Source organism: Trachypithecus francoisi, unplaced genomic scaffold (assembly GCF_009764315.1).
Source record: "Trachypithecus francoisi isolate TF-2019V2 unplaced genomic scaffold, Tfra_2.0 Lachesis_group6, whole genome shotgun sequence".
Lineage (NCBI taxonomy): Eukaryota > Metazoa > Chordata > Mammalia > Primates > Cercopithecidae > Trachypithecus > Trachypithecus francoisi.
Genome location: NW_022681471.1, coordinates 68,313,213 through 68,330,137, shown reverse-complemented (window position 1 = coordinate 68,330,137; position 16,925 = coordinate 68,313,213). Strand labels below are relative to the sequence as shown.

General features: G+C 35.4%; 1 protein-coding gene across 1 annotated transcript in view; it reads right to left on the bottom strand.

The window, feature by feature from the left end:
• ABCB7 (ATP binding cassette subfamily B member 7) overlaps positions 1 to 16,925 on the bottom strand; it is a 137,141-nt gene that overhangs the window by 18,618 nt on the left and 101,598 nt on the right. The window contains 6 exon segments of the mRNA XM_033200924.1: positions 58 to 232; positions 2,267 to 2,354; positions 2,446 to 2,534; positions 3,942 to 4,210; positions 5,095 to 5,227; positions 6,819 to 6,827. Coding sequence (XP_033056815.1) covers positions 58 to 232; positions 2,267 to 2,354; positions 2,446 to 2,534; positions 3,942 to 4,210; positions 5,095 to 5,227; positions 6,819 to 6,827 — 763 coding nt within the window.

Here is a 16,925-nt window from a genome sequence, read left to right as displayed (position 1 = left end):
CATTAATCTTTATAAAAGTTGAACAGCCTGTAAATGTGATAGCCACAGACCCATTACCTGCCACAATTCCCTGACTGGCGAGCACCATTATAGCTGTTAAACCGACACTGAAAATAGCACTTTGACCAAAGTTCAGCATAGCCAGAGTAGAGGTACTTTTCAATGAAGCAGTCTCATACGTCTTCAAAAATCCATCATATCTCTGTGCTTCATATCTTTCATTATTAAAATACTACAAAATATATAAAAATAACTATGGGCAAGTATAATTAGAATTTATTCTCTTAAGTGATCAGCATACTTTTCATCAGACTTCATGTATGAATACAATTTTGTACTGTAGATTCCATTTTAAAAATTGACTTTCAATATATTGTACTATGATATCCCTGCAGTTTTCCATAATGAATTGTATTTGAAAAGTCCACAAAATTCACCCAATGAACATTTACTGATGCTTAGCTAATTCCAACCTAGATCTAAAACAAAATCTTCAATGATACTTCCTTCACAAAGCCTTCCCCTGAGACTCTGAATTGACAATTCCCACTACCCTCACAACATTATGCCTTCTTATCTAGTCACCTGCATACTTAAGTTCTTTCAGTACAGTATAAGATTCTGGGATAGCAGGGATTAGAAAGTAATCTTTTTTTTACCACCCTCCCCTGTGAAACCACTTAGAACACCTAAGAGGCATTCAGTAACTATTTGTTAAATGGAAAAATGAACAAATAAATGAAAGAATTAATGGGAAGCACTATATGCTAGGCACTCTGAGGGATAGAAGAGAGTCAAGAATTTACATGCCAATTTGATTAGCTTACTGTTCATTCTGAATCAAGATGCTAACGGTATACAGTCATTCATCACTTAACAACGGAGATATGTTCTGAGAAATGCATATTTTAGGTAATTTTGACTATGCAATCATCATAGAGTGTACTTACATAAACCTAGATGGTATAGACTACCACTCACCTAGACTATATGGTATAGCCTATTGCTCCTAGGCTACAAACCTGTACAGCACATTACTGTATTGAATATTGTAGAAAACTGTAACACAATGGTATTTGTATATCTAAACACAGAAACGGTATAGTAAAAGTATGGTAAGAAGATTTGCAATGGTATATCTGTATAGAGCACTTAGCATGAATGGATCTTGCAGGACTGAAAATTGCTCTAGGTGAGTCAGTGAGGAAGTGGTGAGTGAATATGAAGGCCTAGGGCATTACCGTACACTACTGTAGACTTTATAAATACTGTACACTTAGGCTACACTAAATTTATTTAATATTTTATTTCTTCAATAATAAATTAAAATTAGCTTACTGTAACTTTTTTACTTTACAAACTTAAATTTTTAAAAACTTTCTCTTTTTAATAACTTAGCTTAAAACACACACACATTGTACAGCTGTACAAAAATATTTTCTTTCTTCATATCCTTATTCTATAGGCTATTTTCTATTTATTTTTATTATTATTATTTTTTTTTTGCTTTTTAAACTTTTTTGTTAAAAACTAAGACACAATCACACACATTAGCCTAGACCTCCATAGGGTCAGGGTCAAATATCACTGTCTTCTACCTCCACATCTCCTTTTACTGGAAGGTCTTCAGGGGCAATAACATGCATGGAGCTGTTATCTCCCATGACAACAATGCCTTCTTCTGGAATACCTTCTGAAGGACTTACCTGAGGCTATTTTACAGTTAACTTTGTTTTTAGAAGTAGAAGGCGTACACTCTAAAATAATGATTAAAAGTAAAAAATACATATACTAGTTAACATACTAGTTTATCATTATCAAATATTAAATGATGGGTAGCGCAGTAGGTTTGTTTCCACCAGCATTACCAGAAACACATGAGTAATAGAGTAACGAATTGTGCTACAACATTACAATGGCTACAATGTCACTTGCCGACAGGAACATTTTAGTTTCATTATTATCTTATGGGACCAACAACATAGACGCTAAAACATCATTATACAGTGCATGACTGTATTTATGATCACTTATAAATTAATTCAGAAGGTAAAAATCTGATAGTACCAAACAAAAACTGAGAAGGAAGGAGGACAGTTTCTAAACAAAAGACAAACAATAAAATAGTATTATTCCATCACACCTAGAGATCATATCCTAGAGATCACACCTAGAAGCTCTAACTTACAGTGCCTATTAAATTAAATGGTAGATAAAATCTTAGAGCAGTGTGAAAGGCAGAGGAAAGTATAATTAAACATATTACCTTCACAGTTTCATAATTCAGCAGTGAGTCTATAGCAGCATTACCTGCATCATTATCTGCTTTGTTCATTTCTATTCTAAATCTAGTTCTGTAAGACAAAGATTTGCATAGGCATGAAATACCTGTTATAAAAGCATAACAATTTATAAATTTTATGTGGCTTCTAGGGAATAAATTACCTCCACCGTGTGACTGCAACTGTGAATGCTGTGTATGTACCAAGTGTTCCGAGGGTTACCAAAGCAAACTGGGCACCGCATTTGTAATACTAGAAAAGGAAGTCCAAAGAAGAAATGTGAAATAGTTATTGTTCTTGCCAAACAGTTTGTAATACACAACAGCAAATCTCAGTCAAAAGATTTTAACAAAAATATGGTTGCGGGAAGTTATGTATGTGAACGACGGATGAAAAATCAAATACTTTAGAAAATCTACTTTAGGCAACAAGGGTAGGAAGTCAAACTGCACTTGCTACATCAACAGTACCATCAAATACTAATAGGAAGATAGTACAATAAGCCTAAAGAGGAATAAAAAATACATACATATATTTTTAACTATAAAAGGTGAAATTGCCAATCATTAGAGAAATGCAAATCAAAACCACAATGAGATATCATCTCAGATGAGTCAGAATGGCTATTATTAAAAAGTCAAAAAATAACAGATGTTGTCAAGGTTGTGGAGAAAAGGGAACACTTATACGCTGCTGGTGGGAATGGAAATTAGTTCAGCCACTATGGGAAGCAGTTTGGACATTTCTCAAAGAACTTAAAACAGAATTACCATTTGATCAGCAATCCCATTACTGGGTACATATATTCAAAAGAACATAAATCATTCTGCCATAAAGACATATAAATGCATATGTTCACTGCAGCACTATTCACAATAGCAAAGACTTGGATGGCAATCAATGGTGGACTAAATAAAGAAAATGTGGCCCATGTACACCATGGAATACTATGCAGCCATAAAAAACAAAATCATGTCCTTTGCAGCAACATGGATGCATCTGGAGACCATTATCCTAATCGAATTAACTCAGGAACAGAAAACCAAATACCACCTTCTCACTTATAAGTGGGAGCTAAACAACGGGTACACACGGACACAACGAGGGGAATAGACACTGGGGCCTATTGAGGGTGGAGGGTGGCAGATGGATGAGGGTCAAAAAACTACCTTTTGGGTACTATGCTCACTACCTGGTGATGAAATCATTTGTACACCAAACCCCAGTGACACATAATTTACCCATGTAACAAACTTGCACAGGTACCCCCTGAACCTAAAAGTTGAAACAGAGAAAAAATAAATAAAAGGTGAAATTGCCTAAAATGTTATGAATGGTGATGAGAAACCTAGATATTCTGAGCATATCAGTCAAATGCCATACATAAAAATCCCTGCTTAAAAAAAAAACCTTGTAAGTACTAGTTGATGACTAATCTATGTGTAGAACTGAATAGTTATTTACAATAACAACATGATAAAGAATTTGAGCAGTCCATTGAAGCTTGTGGTAAAATAATTAAACTGCATAATGTTGCTGGCATCACGGAATTTTGTTTTCAAACCCATAGGCATGCAACAGTACAATAGCTTCAAATATTCAATTGCCACTAATATGAATTTAAGATAAAAGCTTGTTATGAAAAAATGTTTAACTTACCAAAACACCACTGACAAGCATCACTTCAAACATGATGGGAAGAAGATTAAATACCAAAGCACTCAGGACAAAACTGATACCCCTTGTTCCTCTGTCAATAGCCTTAGATAAAGCTCCCGTCTGTCTGCTCAGGTGAAAACTCAGATCCAGGTTGTGAAGATGGAGAAAGACATTTTTGGCTATTCTTCGGATTGAATTTTGGGCTACCTTGCCAAATACTGCATTTCGAACTTCGTTAAAAAAAGCTGCTCCGGCTCTTGATACACCATCTAACAATACATTCAAAAGAAAAAATAGGATGTAACAATATTAGAATCAAAGGAGTATAGAAATGACAGCGTGTAGAAAATGTTTATACAATGAATAATTCAGTGAATGAATATATCACAGAATATTTACAATAAAAGAAACCTAGAAATAATCTAGCCTAATGAGTATTAACTTTTCTACCACTATGAATCCCTTCAGTGTTATTTCCTCCAGGTTTCAGATGTTAAAATATTTTTTTCCAAATAAAATACTTAAATAATAGCCCACATGGCATTATTGTGGATAAATGTGCATATCTGTTGACGATTTTTATCTAATTTAATCTTCCTAAATAACAAATGATAAAACTGAGATCCTGAAAAATCAAGTGCCTTGACTAAAGGCATACCCCTACTAATGTCTCCCAAATCTCATAGTGTCCTTTCTAATGCATGGGACACACAGCATTTATATTCTGTTCTTTTCAAATTGTAGATTTCTGTTATTACTAATGAATACATTTTAATAAAGCATTTATGTACATATATATTGTTATTTAGCTATTTCCTATTTAACAGCTAACAATGCCAGCAAGAAAATAATTGACCTTTGTGGAAATGGATGTTACAAAAAGCCTAACTCCTAGAAGTGGTTGTTATGAATTTAATGTCTTATTTCATACTATTGTTTTCTAGAACTTGTAAAAATCCTAATGTTATCATAGAATTTTTTGAAAGTGTATCATACAGAACAGTTTTTAAAAACATACAAAACATCTCACATAAAACAACAAACATCCAAAATGCTAAGCTGTGTTTGTACTGAAAAGGTCATCTGCTCAAATATGATGAAACCTCCTTGAAGAAAGTCAACACCTGTAGACAGATTAAAGAATCACACATACAGCCAATCAGAACTGCTGTTGCCATGGTTGCAACTGTATTTGGTGCATCACTCAGGTTCAGCATGTTTCCCGACATCTGGTTGAGGCTGTCTACAGCATATTTAAACATGAAGGGAACCACAATATTCATGGCCTAAAAACATAAAAACATCAATCACCCATTATATATAAAATACTTATTTATAAAAGTACAAATATTTACCTTAAATTAGTACTTATGATAATGTTTACATATTTACCACTTACTGGTATTAGAGTGATTTTCCCCATTCATAAAGACAGTATCTTTGACATTGGGAGAGCTGTCATTTCAGGCTTCATACTTCACACTGTCATGTTAATATTCATTTATAAGCTATGTGAATTAGTCAAATGCTTCTGCTTCCATGAAATCATCCCAGGTCTGCCACTAAAAAATGCTGTCTCCATTATCTAAAATCCTACAAAGCTCATGACACTATGGCAAACTGTCTTACACTGTAGTTATTTGTGTATATATTTCCCTTTCCTACTGGATCGTTGAGGGTCTATGCCATTTTACTTTTTGTCCCACCCATGCTGAATATAATGCTCTTATACCGTAGGCATTCAATAAATATTTTTAAAATAATTTGGTCACCAAAATGATGGTAAACTAAATTACACAGCAAACCGGATCACAAAAGCAGATGAATTACAAGTATATGTGGCTGATTCACCATTGGAAAAAAACACTGATAAATCCATTTGTCCTACAGAAAGCTTCTTTGCTCCAATACCATATAAAACAAAGCCCAATTATTATCAAAACTAAGCTTTCAATAATGCACCTATTTCTCCATGAGAATACATCAAAATAAAACTTAAAAAGAAAACTAGGAGTATGATGTTTTCATATATTCAAGGCAAATGTTTCATCATTCACATTCTATATTTTCTACAGTTATAGTATCCAAAACATCAACCATCATTTAGGAACAGAAAGTTTGTCAGATTCCCAAAGTTTCTTTGAAGAAATTAAATTGATACACATTAATAACATGTGAAAACAATTCTATAAGCCTTAATAAAATTAACACTGAAATCCCAGATCTTGTTAATGCTCCGTTATTATGCCATCTATCTTTGCAAAGCTTAGGTATAACTGGTAGAAGCTAAGTAAGTCTTACCAAGATTCCAAGGTAAGGTATACAAGAGTCTTACCAACCAAGCAGGCATTCTAGTATTCAACAATATCATTAAAATACACAGCACATGTTGGGATGCTTTTAAGAATGTAACATTATGAAATAAACTACTTAAACATTAAGCTTTCTGACTTCCAAAATCCAATAGAAAATATGGCAGGTCTCAAATAGTATAAATTTCTCAATTCTGATTCCCTTGTAGCCATATAACCTTAGGTTTCTTGCTGCTGCTTCTTTATTTTTATTTTTATTTTTTGAGATCTTGCTCTGTCACCCAGGCTGGAGTGCAGTGGTGAAATCTCGGCTCACTGCGACCTCCACCTCCTGGGTTCAAGCGATTCTCCTGCCTCAGCCTCCTGAGTAGCTGAGATTATGGGCATGCACCACCATGCCCAGCTAATTTTTGTATTTTTAGTAGAGACAGGGTTTCACCATGTTGGTCGGGCTGGTCTCAAACTCCTGACCTCATGATCCGCCTGCCTCAGCCTCCCGGCCTCCCGAAGTGCTGAGATTACAGGTCTTGCTTCTTCTTGAAATGGTCTCCTCTCCCTTATCTACCTCATCACCCTTCAAAGCCCAATTTTTATACCATTTCTATCATAATGCCTTCTCTGAAATATGCAGCCAATTTGGCACTCTCTATTTTCTATCTTTTTGTTATAGTTTATACCTCAATATTTATCACTTTTATGATATATTTATGATTCATTTTGTATGTATTATGCATGGATATATTTCCATCTTTTTTGTATAAATTTAAGGGGTACAAGTGCAGTTCTGTTATATGGATATATTGCGTACTGGTGAGGTCTGGGCTTTTAGTGTATCTATCACCCAAATAATGTACAAACCTTTTGTGACAAAACTAACATTTACTGAACAACAGCTAGATGAATCACATATGGTGAAAGGTAGGTACCTTTCACAAATGTGAGGGATGAAAGGAATAACAATTTTACAAAATAGATTTTATCTCTATAGTTGAGGAAACTCAGGTTCCATGAGGTTTAATGACTTGTCTGGTAAGCAGCAGAGCTAAGATTAAAATCCAGGTCTGACACTTGAAGTTAGAATTGTTTCCAGTATACCATAGCCACACTAGCAGCTTATAAGGCAGGAACAATATATTTCACTTCTGTTGCACCCTAAAATGGATGCTCTCAAAGGCACTGTTTAAACCAGCTATAGTTGTAAAGTATACCAAAAGTAATTTAAATAAATTTGAGCAGATTCCAGGTTTTCCATTTAAGGATATAGTCCCTCACCTGCAATCCAATACACTTTCTTCAGTAGGAGAAAAAGTGATAGTCACAGCTAGCATGCAATTCTCATAACTCACAGCCCATTATACCTTTTCCAAAGCTGTACTGAATGATGCCTAAAACTAATGTATCACCGATAAAGTTGTGCAATTTTACCTCCTTGGAAATGTTTTTGGATTTGGTCAAACTAGAGAACATCCTCGTAAGTGTTCAGGACATGTGAGTGTCATCTGCACTGTGTTGTTAGTGGCAGAAAAAGGGCAGTTAGCACATGCAAAAAACATGGCACTACCTCTAATAACAACTGAATACTGTCAGTTTTCCCATAAAAGTAATTTTGAAAAGGTAAGAAATATGCCATATATGTTAAAAAGGAAAGAAATACACCAAAGAAATAAGAAGGATATTATATGTAGATGTTTTTATTAATATATAGTGTAAGTTTTATTTGCCTTGTGATATTTTGGGGGTGGGAATAGCGAACAGTGGTTTTCTCCAATATGCTGCCTTTAGCAGAACTAGATTTAAACCATTCCAGGCAAATGAGAATCTTCTTAAAAAAAAAAAAAAGTTTTTATTTTGAAATAATTAGATTCATAGAAAGCTGCAAAAGTAGTACATAGTACAAAGAGACCCAGGTTAGGGTTAGGCTTCACCCAGCATCTCCTAATGACATTGTATTTTGCTGTAGTTCAATATCAAAACCAGAAAGTTAACATCAGCACACTACTGTTAACTACTGGACTAGAGACCTCATTCAGTTTTTACCACCTTTTAGCCTGTATTCATGTGTATGTGTGTGTAGTATGTATGTATCTGTCTGTGTGGTTCTATGCAATTTTATCGCACATTCAGATCTGTAACCAGCACCACAATCAAGATACAAAACTATTCCATCACCACAAGAGAAATCCATTATGCCACCACTTTGTATTCACCCCCGTTCTACCTGCCTCATCCCAGTCCCTTTACCCTGGCAACCACTAATTTACTCTTGATCTCTACAGTTTACTCATCTTGAGAATATTCTAGAAATGGAATCATATAGTATATAACCTTTTAAGATCAGCTTTTGTTTTATTCAGCATAATGTGCTCAAAGTTTATCAAGACTGTTGCATATATCAATAGCTCATCATTTGCTATTACTAAGGATTATTCCATGGATGTACTAGAATTTATTCAACCCATCACCCCGAAGGACATTTTGGTTGTTTCCAGCTTAAGGCTACTATGAGGAAAGATGTTATCAACATTCTCATACAGGTAGATATAAGTTTCCATTCATCTGGGAAAAGACCCAAGAGTCCAATTGCTAAGTCATATGGCATCTCCATGCTGACCTTACTAAGAAACTGCCACACTCTTTCTAGAGTTGCTGTATCATTCTATTTTACATTTCTGAGACAGAGTCTCACTCTGTTGCCCAGGATGGAGTGCAGTGGCATGATCTCATCTCAGTGCAACCTCCACCTCCTGGGTTCAAGCAATTCTCCTGCCTTTGCCTCCTGAGTAGCTGGGACTACAAGTGCACGCCACCACACCCAGCTAATTTTTGTATTTTTGGTAGAGATGGGGTTTCACCATGTTGGTCCAGGCTGGTCTCAAACTCCTGGGCTCAAGTGATCTGCCTGCCTTGGCCGCCCAAGGTGCTGGGATCACGGGTGTGAGCCACCACACCTGGCCTGCTGTATCATTTTATAATAACCAACAAAGTAGGAGTGACTCGGTTCTTCTGCATCCTCACTAACATTTGGTATTATCATTTTTTTTTAATTTCAAAATTGTTCCAATAGGTACATATTGTTACCTCACTGATGTTGAACACTTTTTAATGTGCTTATTTGCAATCTATATCTTCTCTTTGGTGAAATATCTGTTCATGCCTTTTGTGCATTTTATAATTGGATTGTTTGTTTTTCTGCTGTTGAGTTTTAAGAGTTCTTTATATATTCTAACTATAAGGCCTTTGTTGGATATGTGGTTTGCAAATATTTTTGCCCAGTCTACTGCCTTTTATTCTACTCAGGAGTCTAACTTCTCACTCCATTCAGCAGCAATGAGAAATCCCTTCTGCCAGGAGTCAATAGAGGCCCAAGCAGGGACCCGGATTCTCATCTCCACCCACAGTAATGACGCAGCAACCCTGCTCCAGTGAAGTGGTGTCACAGGAGGCCTGCTAAACAGAAGATATACATAAGATTCAGAGTTTAATAATACTCTACATGTCCAGGTTTCAATTTAAAAAATCATATCAAGAACCAATAAGATATCAATTTGATTAAGACAATACAATCAATAGACACTAACATCAGGATGACACAAACATTACAACCATCTGAAAGATTTCAGAGTAGCCATCATAAAAGTGCTTCAAGGAATATTTATGAACATGCTTGAAATAAGTGAAAAAATAGAAGTCTCAGGAAATAAAGGATATAAAGAACCAAATAAAAAATACAGAACTGAAAAATATAATAACTGACATATAAAAACTCAACGGATGGGCTCCATGGCAAAATAGAGAAGACAGAGGCAAGTATTAATGAACCTGAAGATAGAACAATAATTAGGAGTACAATGCTTTCATATAGTCAAGGCAAATGTTTAATCATTCACATTCTACATTTTCTGCAATTATAGTATGAAAAACATCAACTGTTACTTAGGAACAGGAAGTTTGTCAGACTGCCAAAGTTTTTCTGAAGAAATTAAATTGATGCACATTAATAATATGTGAAAACAAACAATCCTATCAGGCTTAACAAAAACACTGAAATCCCAGCTCTTCTTAATGTTCCATTATTATGCCATCCATCTTTGTTAAGTTTAGCTACAACTGATAGAAGCTATGTAAGTCTTACCAATCAAGATTTCAAGGTAAGGTATACAAGAGTCTTAGCAACCAAGCAGACGTTCTAGTAGTCAACAATATTATTAAAATACAAAGCAGATGTTGGGATGCTACCTAAGCTTAACAACAGGGAGAAAATAGACTAAAGGAAAAAAAAAAGCCAAAACCGAGTCTCAGGGACCTATGGAGCTGTAACAAAACACTTACCATCCTTTATTGAATCCCAGAAGGATAGCAGAAGAGTGTGGGGCACAAAAAAGTACCAACGAAATAATGGCTGAAAATTTCCCAAATTTGGCAAAAGACATAAATCTATAATTTCAAGAAGCTGAGCAACCCAAATGTGGATAAACCCAAAGAAATTCACACCAAGACACATCATAATTAAACTTATGAAAGCTAAAGACAGAGAAAAATATCTTAAAATCAGCTAGATAAAAACATGTTATGTATAAGGGAAAAACAATATTAAGACAGCAGATTTCCACACAGGCCAGCAGTAAGTGGGACAACATTTTTCTTTCTTTTTTTTTTTTTTTGTTGAGACGGAGTCTCGCTCTGTCGCCCAGGCTGGAGTGCAGTGGCCGGATCTCAGCTCACTGCAAGCTCCGCCTCCCGGGTTTACGCCATTCTCCTGCCTCAGCCTCCCGAGTAGCTGGGACTACAGGCGCCCGCCACCTCGCCCGGCTAGTTTTTTGTATTTTTAGTAGAGACGGGGTTTCACCGTGTTAGCCAGGATGGTCTCGATCTCCTGACCTCGTGATCCGCCCGTCTCGGCCTCCCAAAGTGCTGGGATTACAGGCTTGAGCCACCGCGCCCGGCCCGGGACAACATTTTTCAAGTGGTGGAAGAAAAGAACTGTCAACCTAGTATGGTACACTGGGCAAAATTAATCTTTGTGAATGAAGGAATATCAAGACATTTTCAGATTAAGGAACACTAAGAGAATTAGTTACCAGAAGGCCTGCTTTAAAAGAATTGCTACAGAAAATTCTTCATGAAACAAGAAATGAAAGCAGAAGGAAACCTGGAATATCAGGAATGAAGGAAGAGCAATGGAAATGGCAAATATCTGTGTAAATATAATAACCTATTCTTCTCTTAAGTTCTTTAAAAATATGTTTGATAGTTAAAAGAGTGAACAGGCAACCTACAGAATGGGAGAAAATTTTTGCAACCTACTCATCTGACAAAGGGCTAATATCCAGAATCTACAAAGAACTCAAACAAATATACAAGAAAAAAACAAACAACCCCATCAAAAAGTGGGGAAAGGATATGAACAGACATTTCTCAAAAGAAGACATCCATACAGCCAACAGACACATGAAAAAATGCTCGTCATCACTCGCCATCAGAGAAATGCAAATCAAAACCACAATGAGATACCATCTCACACCAGTTAGAATGGCAATCATTAAGAAGTCAGGAAACAATAGATGTTGGAGAGGATGTGGAGAAATAGGAACACTTTTACACTGTTGGTGGGATTGTAAACTAGTTCAACCATTATGGAAAACAGTATGGCGATTCCTCAAGGATCTAGAACTAGATGTACCATATGACCCAGCCATCCCACTACTGGGTATATACCCAAAGGATTATAAATTACTCTACTACAAAGACACATGCACACGTATGTTTATTGCGGCACTATTCACAATAGCAAAGACTTGGAATCAACCCAAATGTCCATCTGTGACAGACTGGATTAAGAAAATGTGGCACATATACACCATGGAATACTATGCAGCCATCAAAAAGGATGAGTTTGCGTCCTTTGTAGGGACATGGATGCAGCTGGAAACCATCATTCTTAGCAAACTATCACAAGAAGAGAAAACCAACACCGCATGTTCTCACTCATAGGTGGGAACTGAACAATGAGATCACTTGGACTCGGGAAGGGGAACATCACACACTGGGGCCTATCATGGGGAGGGGGGAGGAGGGAGGGATTGCATTGGGGAGTTATACATGATATAAACGTTATGCACATATACCCTAGAACTTAAAGTATAATAAAAAAATAAATAATAAATAAATAAAAAATAAAAAATAAAAAATAAAAAAATAAAAATAAAAATAAAAGCAAAATTTATATTTATCCAGAAAGAGTCCACAGAGTAAGAAAAAAGATCACTGACTGATGGGGTTTACAGTATTAAAGACATATGAAACAATGGTAAATACAAAGGGGGAAGGTAAGGGAACTTACAGAGTAGTAAGTTTTTACATTTCATTTGAAGTAGTAAAATACTGATTCTAAGCAGACTGTGAAAAGTTACTTACGCATATTATAATTTCTAGAGTAACCACTACAAAATTATATAAGAGATAAACTAAAACACATAGTAGATAAATTAAAATGGGATAGTAAAATCTGTTCAAATAACATAAAAGGTGACAGTAAAGGTAAAACCAAGTAACAAAATAAATTTATCAGAAAACAAATAATAAAATGGTAGAATGAAATCTAAATATATAAATGATACCAATATTATCAATATATTACAATGATCAACAAAAATCAATAGTTACTAATATATCAACATATTAGCAATGAACAGTTAGAAACCAAAATTTAAAAAAGAAAATTACTGACATTGTCCTCATCAAATAAAAAAAATTCTTAAGTATAAATCTAACTCAAGGTCTCAACCTACAGCACTACTGACAGTTTGGGTTCCATAATTCTTTCTTGCGGGAAGAGCTATTCTGTGCATTGTACAATGTTTCGCAGTGTCCTTAACCTCTACCCAATACATGCCAGTAGCATACCCCACCCCCTGCAGTTGTGATCTATAAAAATGTCTCTAGACATTGTGTAATGTCCTCTTGGGGTCAAAATCACCCCTGGGTGGGAACCACTGGGATAATCAAACATGTATCAGGTCTGTATGCTGAAAGCTATCAATGCTGATGAAATAAATCAAATAAAAGCTAAATAAATGGAGAAACATATTACATTCATCCAATGGAAGACACGACCTAGTAAGGAGGTCAATTCTACCCAAATTGGTCTACATTTTTAATAAAATTTCATTTAAAACATCATCAGGCTTCTTTGATAGAAGAGCTTTAATAGCTATAGAAAAGTTTATTCTAAAATTTGTATGCAGAATCAAAAAAAACTGGAATAGCAAAAAGCAAATTTGAAAAGAAGGGAGAAAGTTGGAAAAATCATCCTACCTGGCTTTAAAACTTACTATAAAACTAAAAAATATATACATATATTTTATATATATGATATATATATATATATATCAAATATAAAAATAGTGCGGTACTGGTGAATGCAGAAACACAAAGATCAATGAAACAGATAGATTCCAGAAAAACATCCCATATATAATCATTATGGTAGAAAGAATAATGGCTCCGCAAAGATATTCATGTACCAATTTCCAGAACCTATAAAGATGATACCTTACATAGCAAAATGAACTTTGCAGATGTGATTAAGCTGAAGAACATGATTATGTTCTTTATCTTTGATTATTTGGGTGGGCCAAATCTAATTACAGGAGTACTTACAAGAGAGAGGCAGGAGAGTCAAAATTGAGAGAAGATAAGACGAAGGGAAGCAAAAGGGTCAGAGTCAGAGAGAGACTGAACATGCTGTTGATGCTGAAGATGGAATAAGAGGCCCTGAGCCAAGGAATGTAGGTGAACTCTAGAAGCAGGAAAAGGCAAGGAAATAGATTTTCCTCAAGAGTTTCTGGAGGGCGCACAACCATGCCAATTATCTGTATTTCGATCCAGTGAAAACTAATTTTGGATTTCTGACCTCCAGAAATGTAACACAATAAATTTGCAGTGTTTTCAGCTACAATGTTTGTGATAATCTGTTACAGCAGTAATAGGATACAAAGCAAACTGAATGGGGAAAGGATAGCCTTGGTGTTGGAACAATTGGAAAAAAATTTAATTTCTACCTAAACCTCACATAGGAATTCAAAATGTAGCACTTTAGTTCAGTACATACTTATTTTTTAAAAAACATGGCACAGATCTAAATGTAAAAGAGAAAAATATATAAAACATTTAGAAGAAAACAAAAGAGAAAATCTTAATGAACTTTAGTTAGGCAAATAGTTACTGGACATGACAACAAAAGCATAATCCATAAAGGAAAAAAATAAACTGAAATTCATCAAAATTAAAAACATTTGTTCTACATAAAATACTATTAAGGGGATTAAAAAACAAGCTACAGACGGGAGAATATATCTACAAATCATATATCTGGTAAAGGTTTCATATCAGAATATATAAAGAATTCACTAAAGATGAAAGGAAAAACAAACAGCCCAATTAAAAAATGGACAAAATGCTTAAACAAACACTTCACAAAAGGAAGAAACACAAATGTAAACTAAATACACACAAAGCTGCCTAATATCTCAGGCCTTAAGAGAAATGTAAATTAAAACCACAAGATACCACCATTCACCTGACAATACCTAGTGTTGACAAAGAAGCAAAGCAACAGGAACTCTTTCATACACTGCTGGTGGGAATACAAAGAGAACCACTCTGGAAAACAGCTTGGCAGTTTCTTATTGAGTTGAACATGTGTTTAGTATGACCTAGCATTCCACTCTTAAGTGTTTATTCTAGAGGTATGAAAACTCAGGTTCACACAAAAACCTGTGTCTGAATGTTTAAAGCAGCTCTAGTTATAATCTATAATCACTAAAAAGTGGAAAGAACCCAATGTTGTTGAATGGGTGAATGGACAAACTCTGTTATATCCATACCATGTAATACTACTTGGCAATGAAAAGAAACAAACTGGTATATCCAGTAACATGGATGAATGACCAAGACATCATGCTGAGTGTGAGAAATCAGCTCAAAAGGTTATATACTACATGATTCCATTTATATGGCATACTCAAAATGAGAAAACTATAGTGATAGAGGACAAATCAATGTTTCCCAGCAGCTAGGGGTCTGGACAGGGTATGACTAAAAAGAGGTAACACAAGGAGATTTTTGGGGTGATAGCACTTGTCTGTATCCTGACTGTGGTGGTAATTATGTGAATATACACGTGTTAAAAATTATGGAACTGTATACTTAAAAGAGTGCATTTCATTGAATATACATTAAAATTAAAAGAAATAAAGCCAGCATCACACTACAGATCTGGCTCTCTGGGGGCAGGAAATGTCTAAAAATAAGGCTGAATCACAGTGCATTTCAATAAAAATCAACCCAATAAGAAGTTTCATACCTTGTTACTTTTTAAAAATTAAAAAAACTGGTTATATTTACAAGATTGTAATCTTGTGACAAAAGGTATATTTTATCTGACTGCAATGTGCACATTAAGTATACGAGAAATAAATGAACTTTTAATTTTTTTTTTTTTTTTTTAGACGGAGTCTCACCTCTGTCACCTAGGCTGGAGTGCAGTGGGGTGATCTCAGGTAAATGCAACTACCGCCTCCCATGTTCAAGAGATTCTCGTGCCTCAGCCTCCCGAGTAGCTGGGACTACAGGCACGCACCACCATGTCAAGCTAATTTTTGTATTTTTAGTAGAGATGGGGTTTCACCATGTTGGCCAGGCAGGTCTCACACTCCTGGCCTCAAGTGATCTGCCTGCCTCGGCCTCCCAAAGAGCTGAGATTACAGGCATAAGCTACCATGCCCAGCCTCAGGAACTTATAAAACATTTTTCTTTCTTAGATCAAAAATTTAAATCATATAAATAATCTGCTAGGCTCTTGAATTATGAGAGACTGGTATATCATTACAAAATGGTATTCATTTAATTTTTAGCACAAAACTGTACAATTTGGGATAGTAACTGAAGAACAGAGTTAAGTAAAAAGTAAAATTGCCATAAAGGACTACCAAAAAGTATGCTATATCTACATGGTGCCAAAATTACTGGTCAATATAGTCAGTTTGCTGAGGACCTCAAGTTCCAGATTTAATTATCACTTTTCCCATTATGATCATGACTAGTCATCTGAGGAACCCAATTCTTTCAGACTTTTTAATATCTAAACTCCTCAAAAAATTTACCTCTTTCAGAGTGGACTCTGTTAACTAAGGGCTTTATGAGCAGTGCTGCCAAGAAGTGCCCAATATATCTAAACAAGTAAAGAAGCGTTTTGTTCCTTTAATTGCTTCTCTATTCACAAAGGAATCAGGAGAGAAAAAAGTAAAGACCAAGAGCACTAAAGAGGGATTTGACTAACAAGGCAAAACAAAGATAAAAGAAAACTGGACAAGGTAAGGTAGTAGATCGGCACAAATTATTTTCCAAGCACTGGTCACGAGCCCCACCAAACAAACAGGATCTCAGCAAAACAGAATGCAGCAAAGAAACCAGCCAAAACCAGCTAGAACCAACATGGTGACTAAAACGACCTCTAGTTGCCCTCATTGCTCATTACACACTAATTACAATGCATTATCATGCTAAAAGCAATTCCCACCAGCACCATCACAATTTACAAATGCCATGGCAACTCCTGGAAGTTGCTTTATATGGCTTAAAAGGAGGAGGAACCCTTAGTTCCAGGAACTCC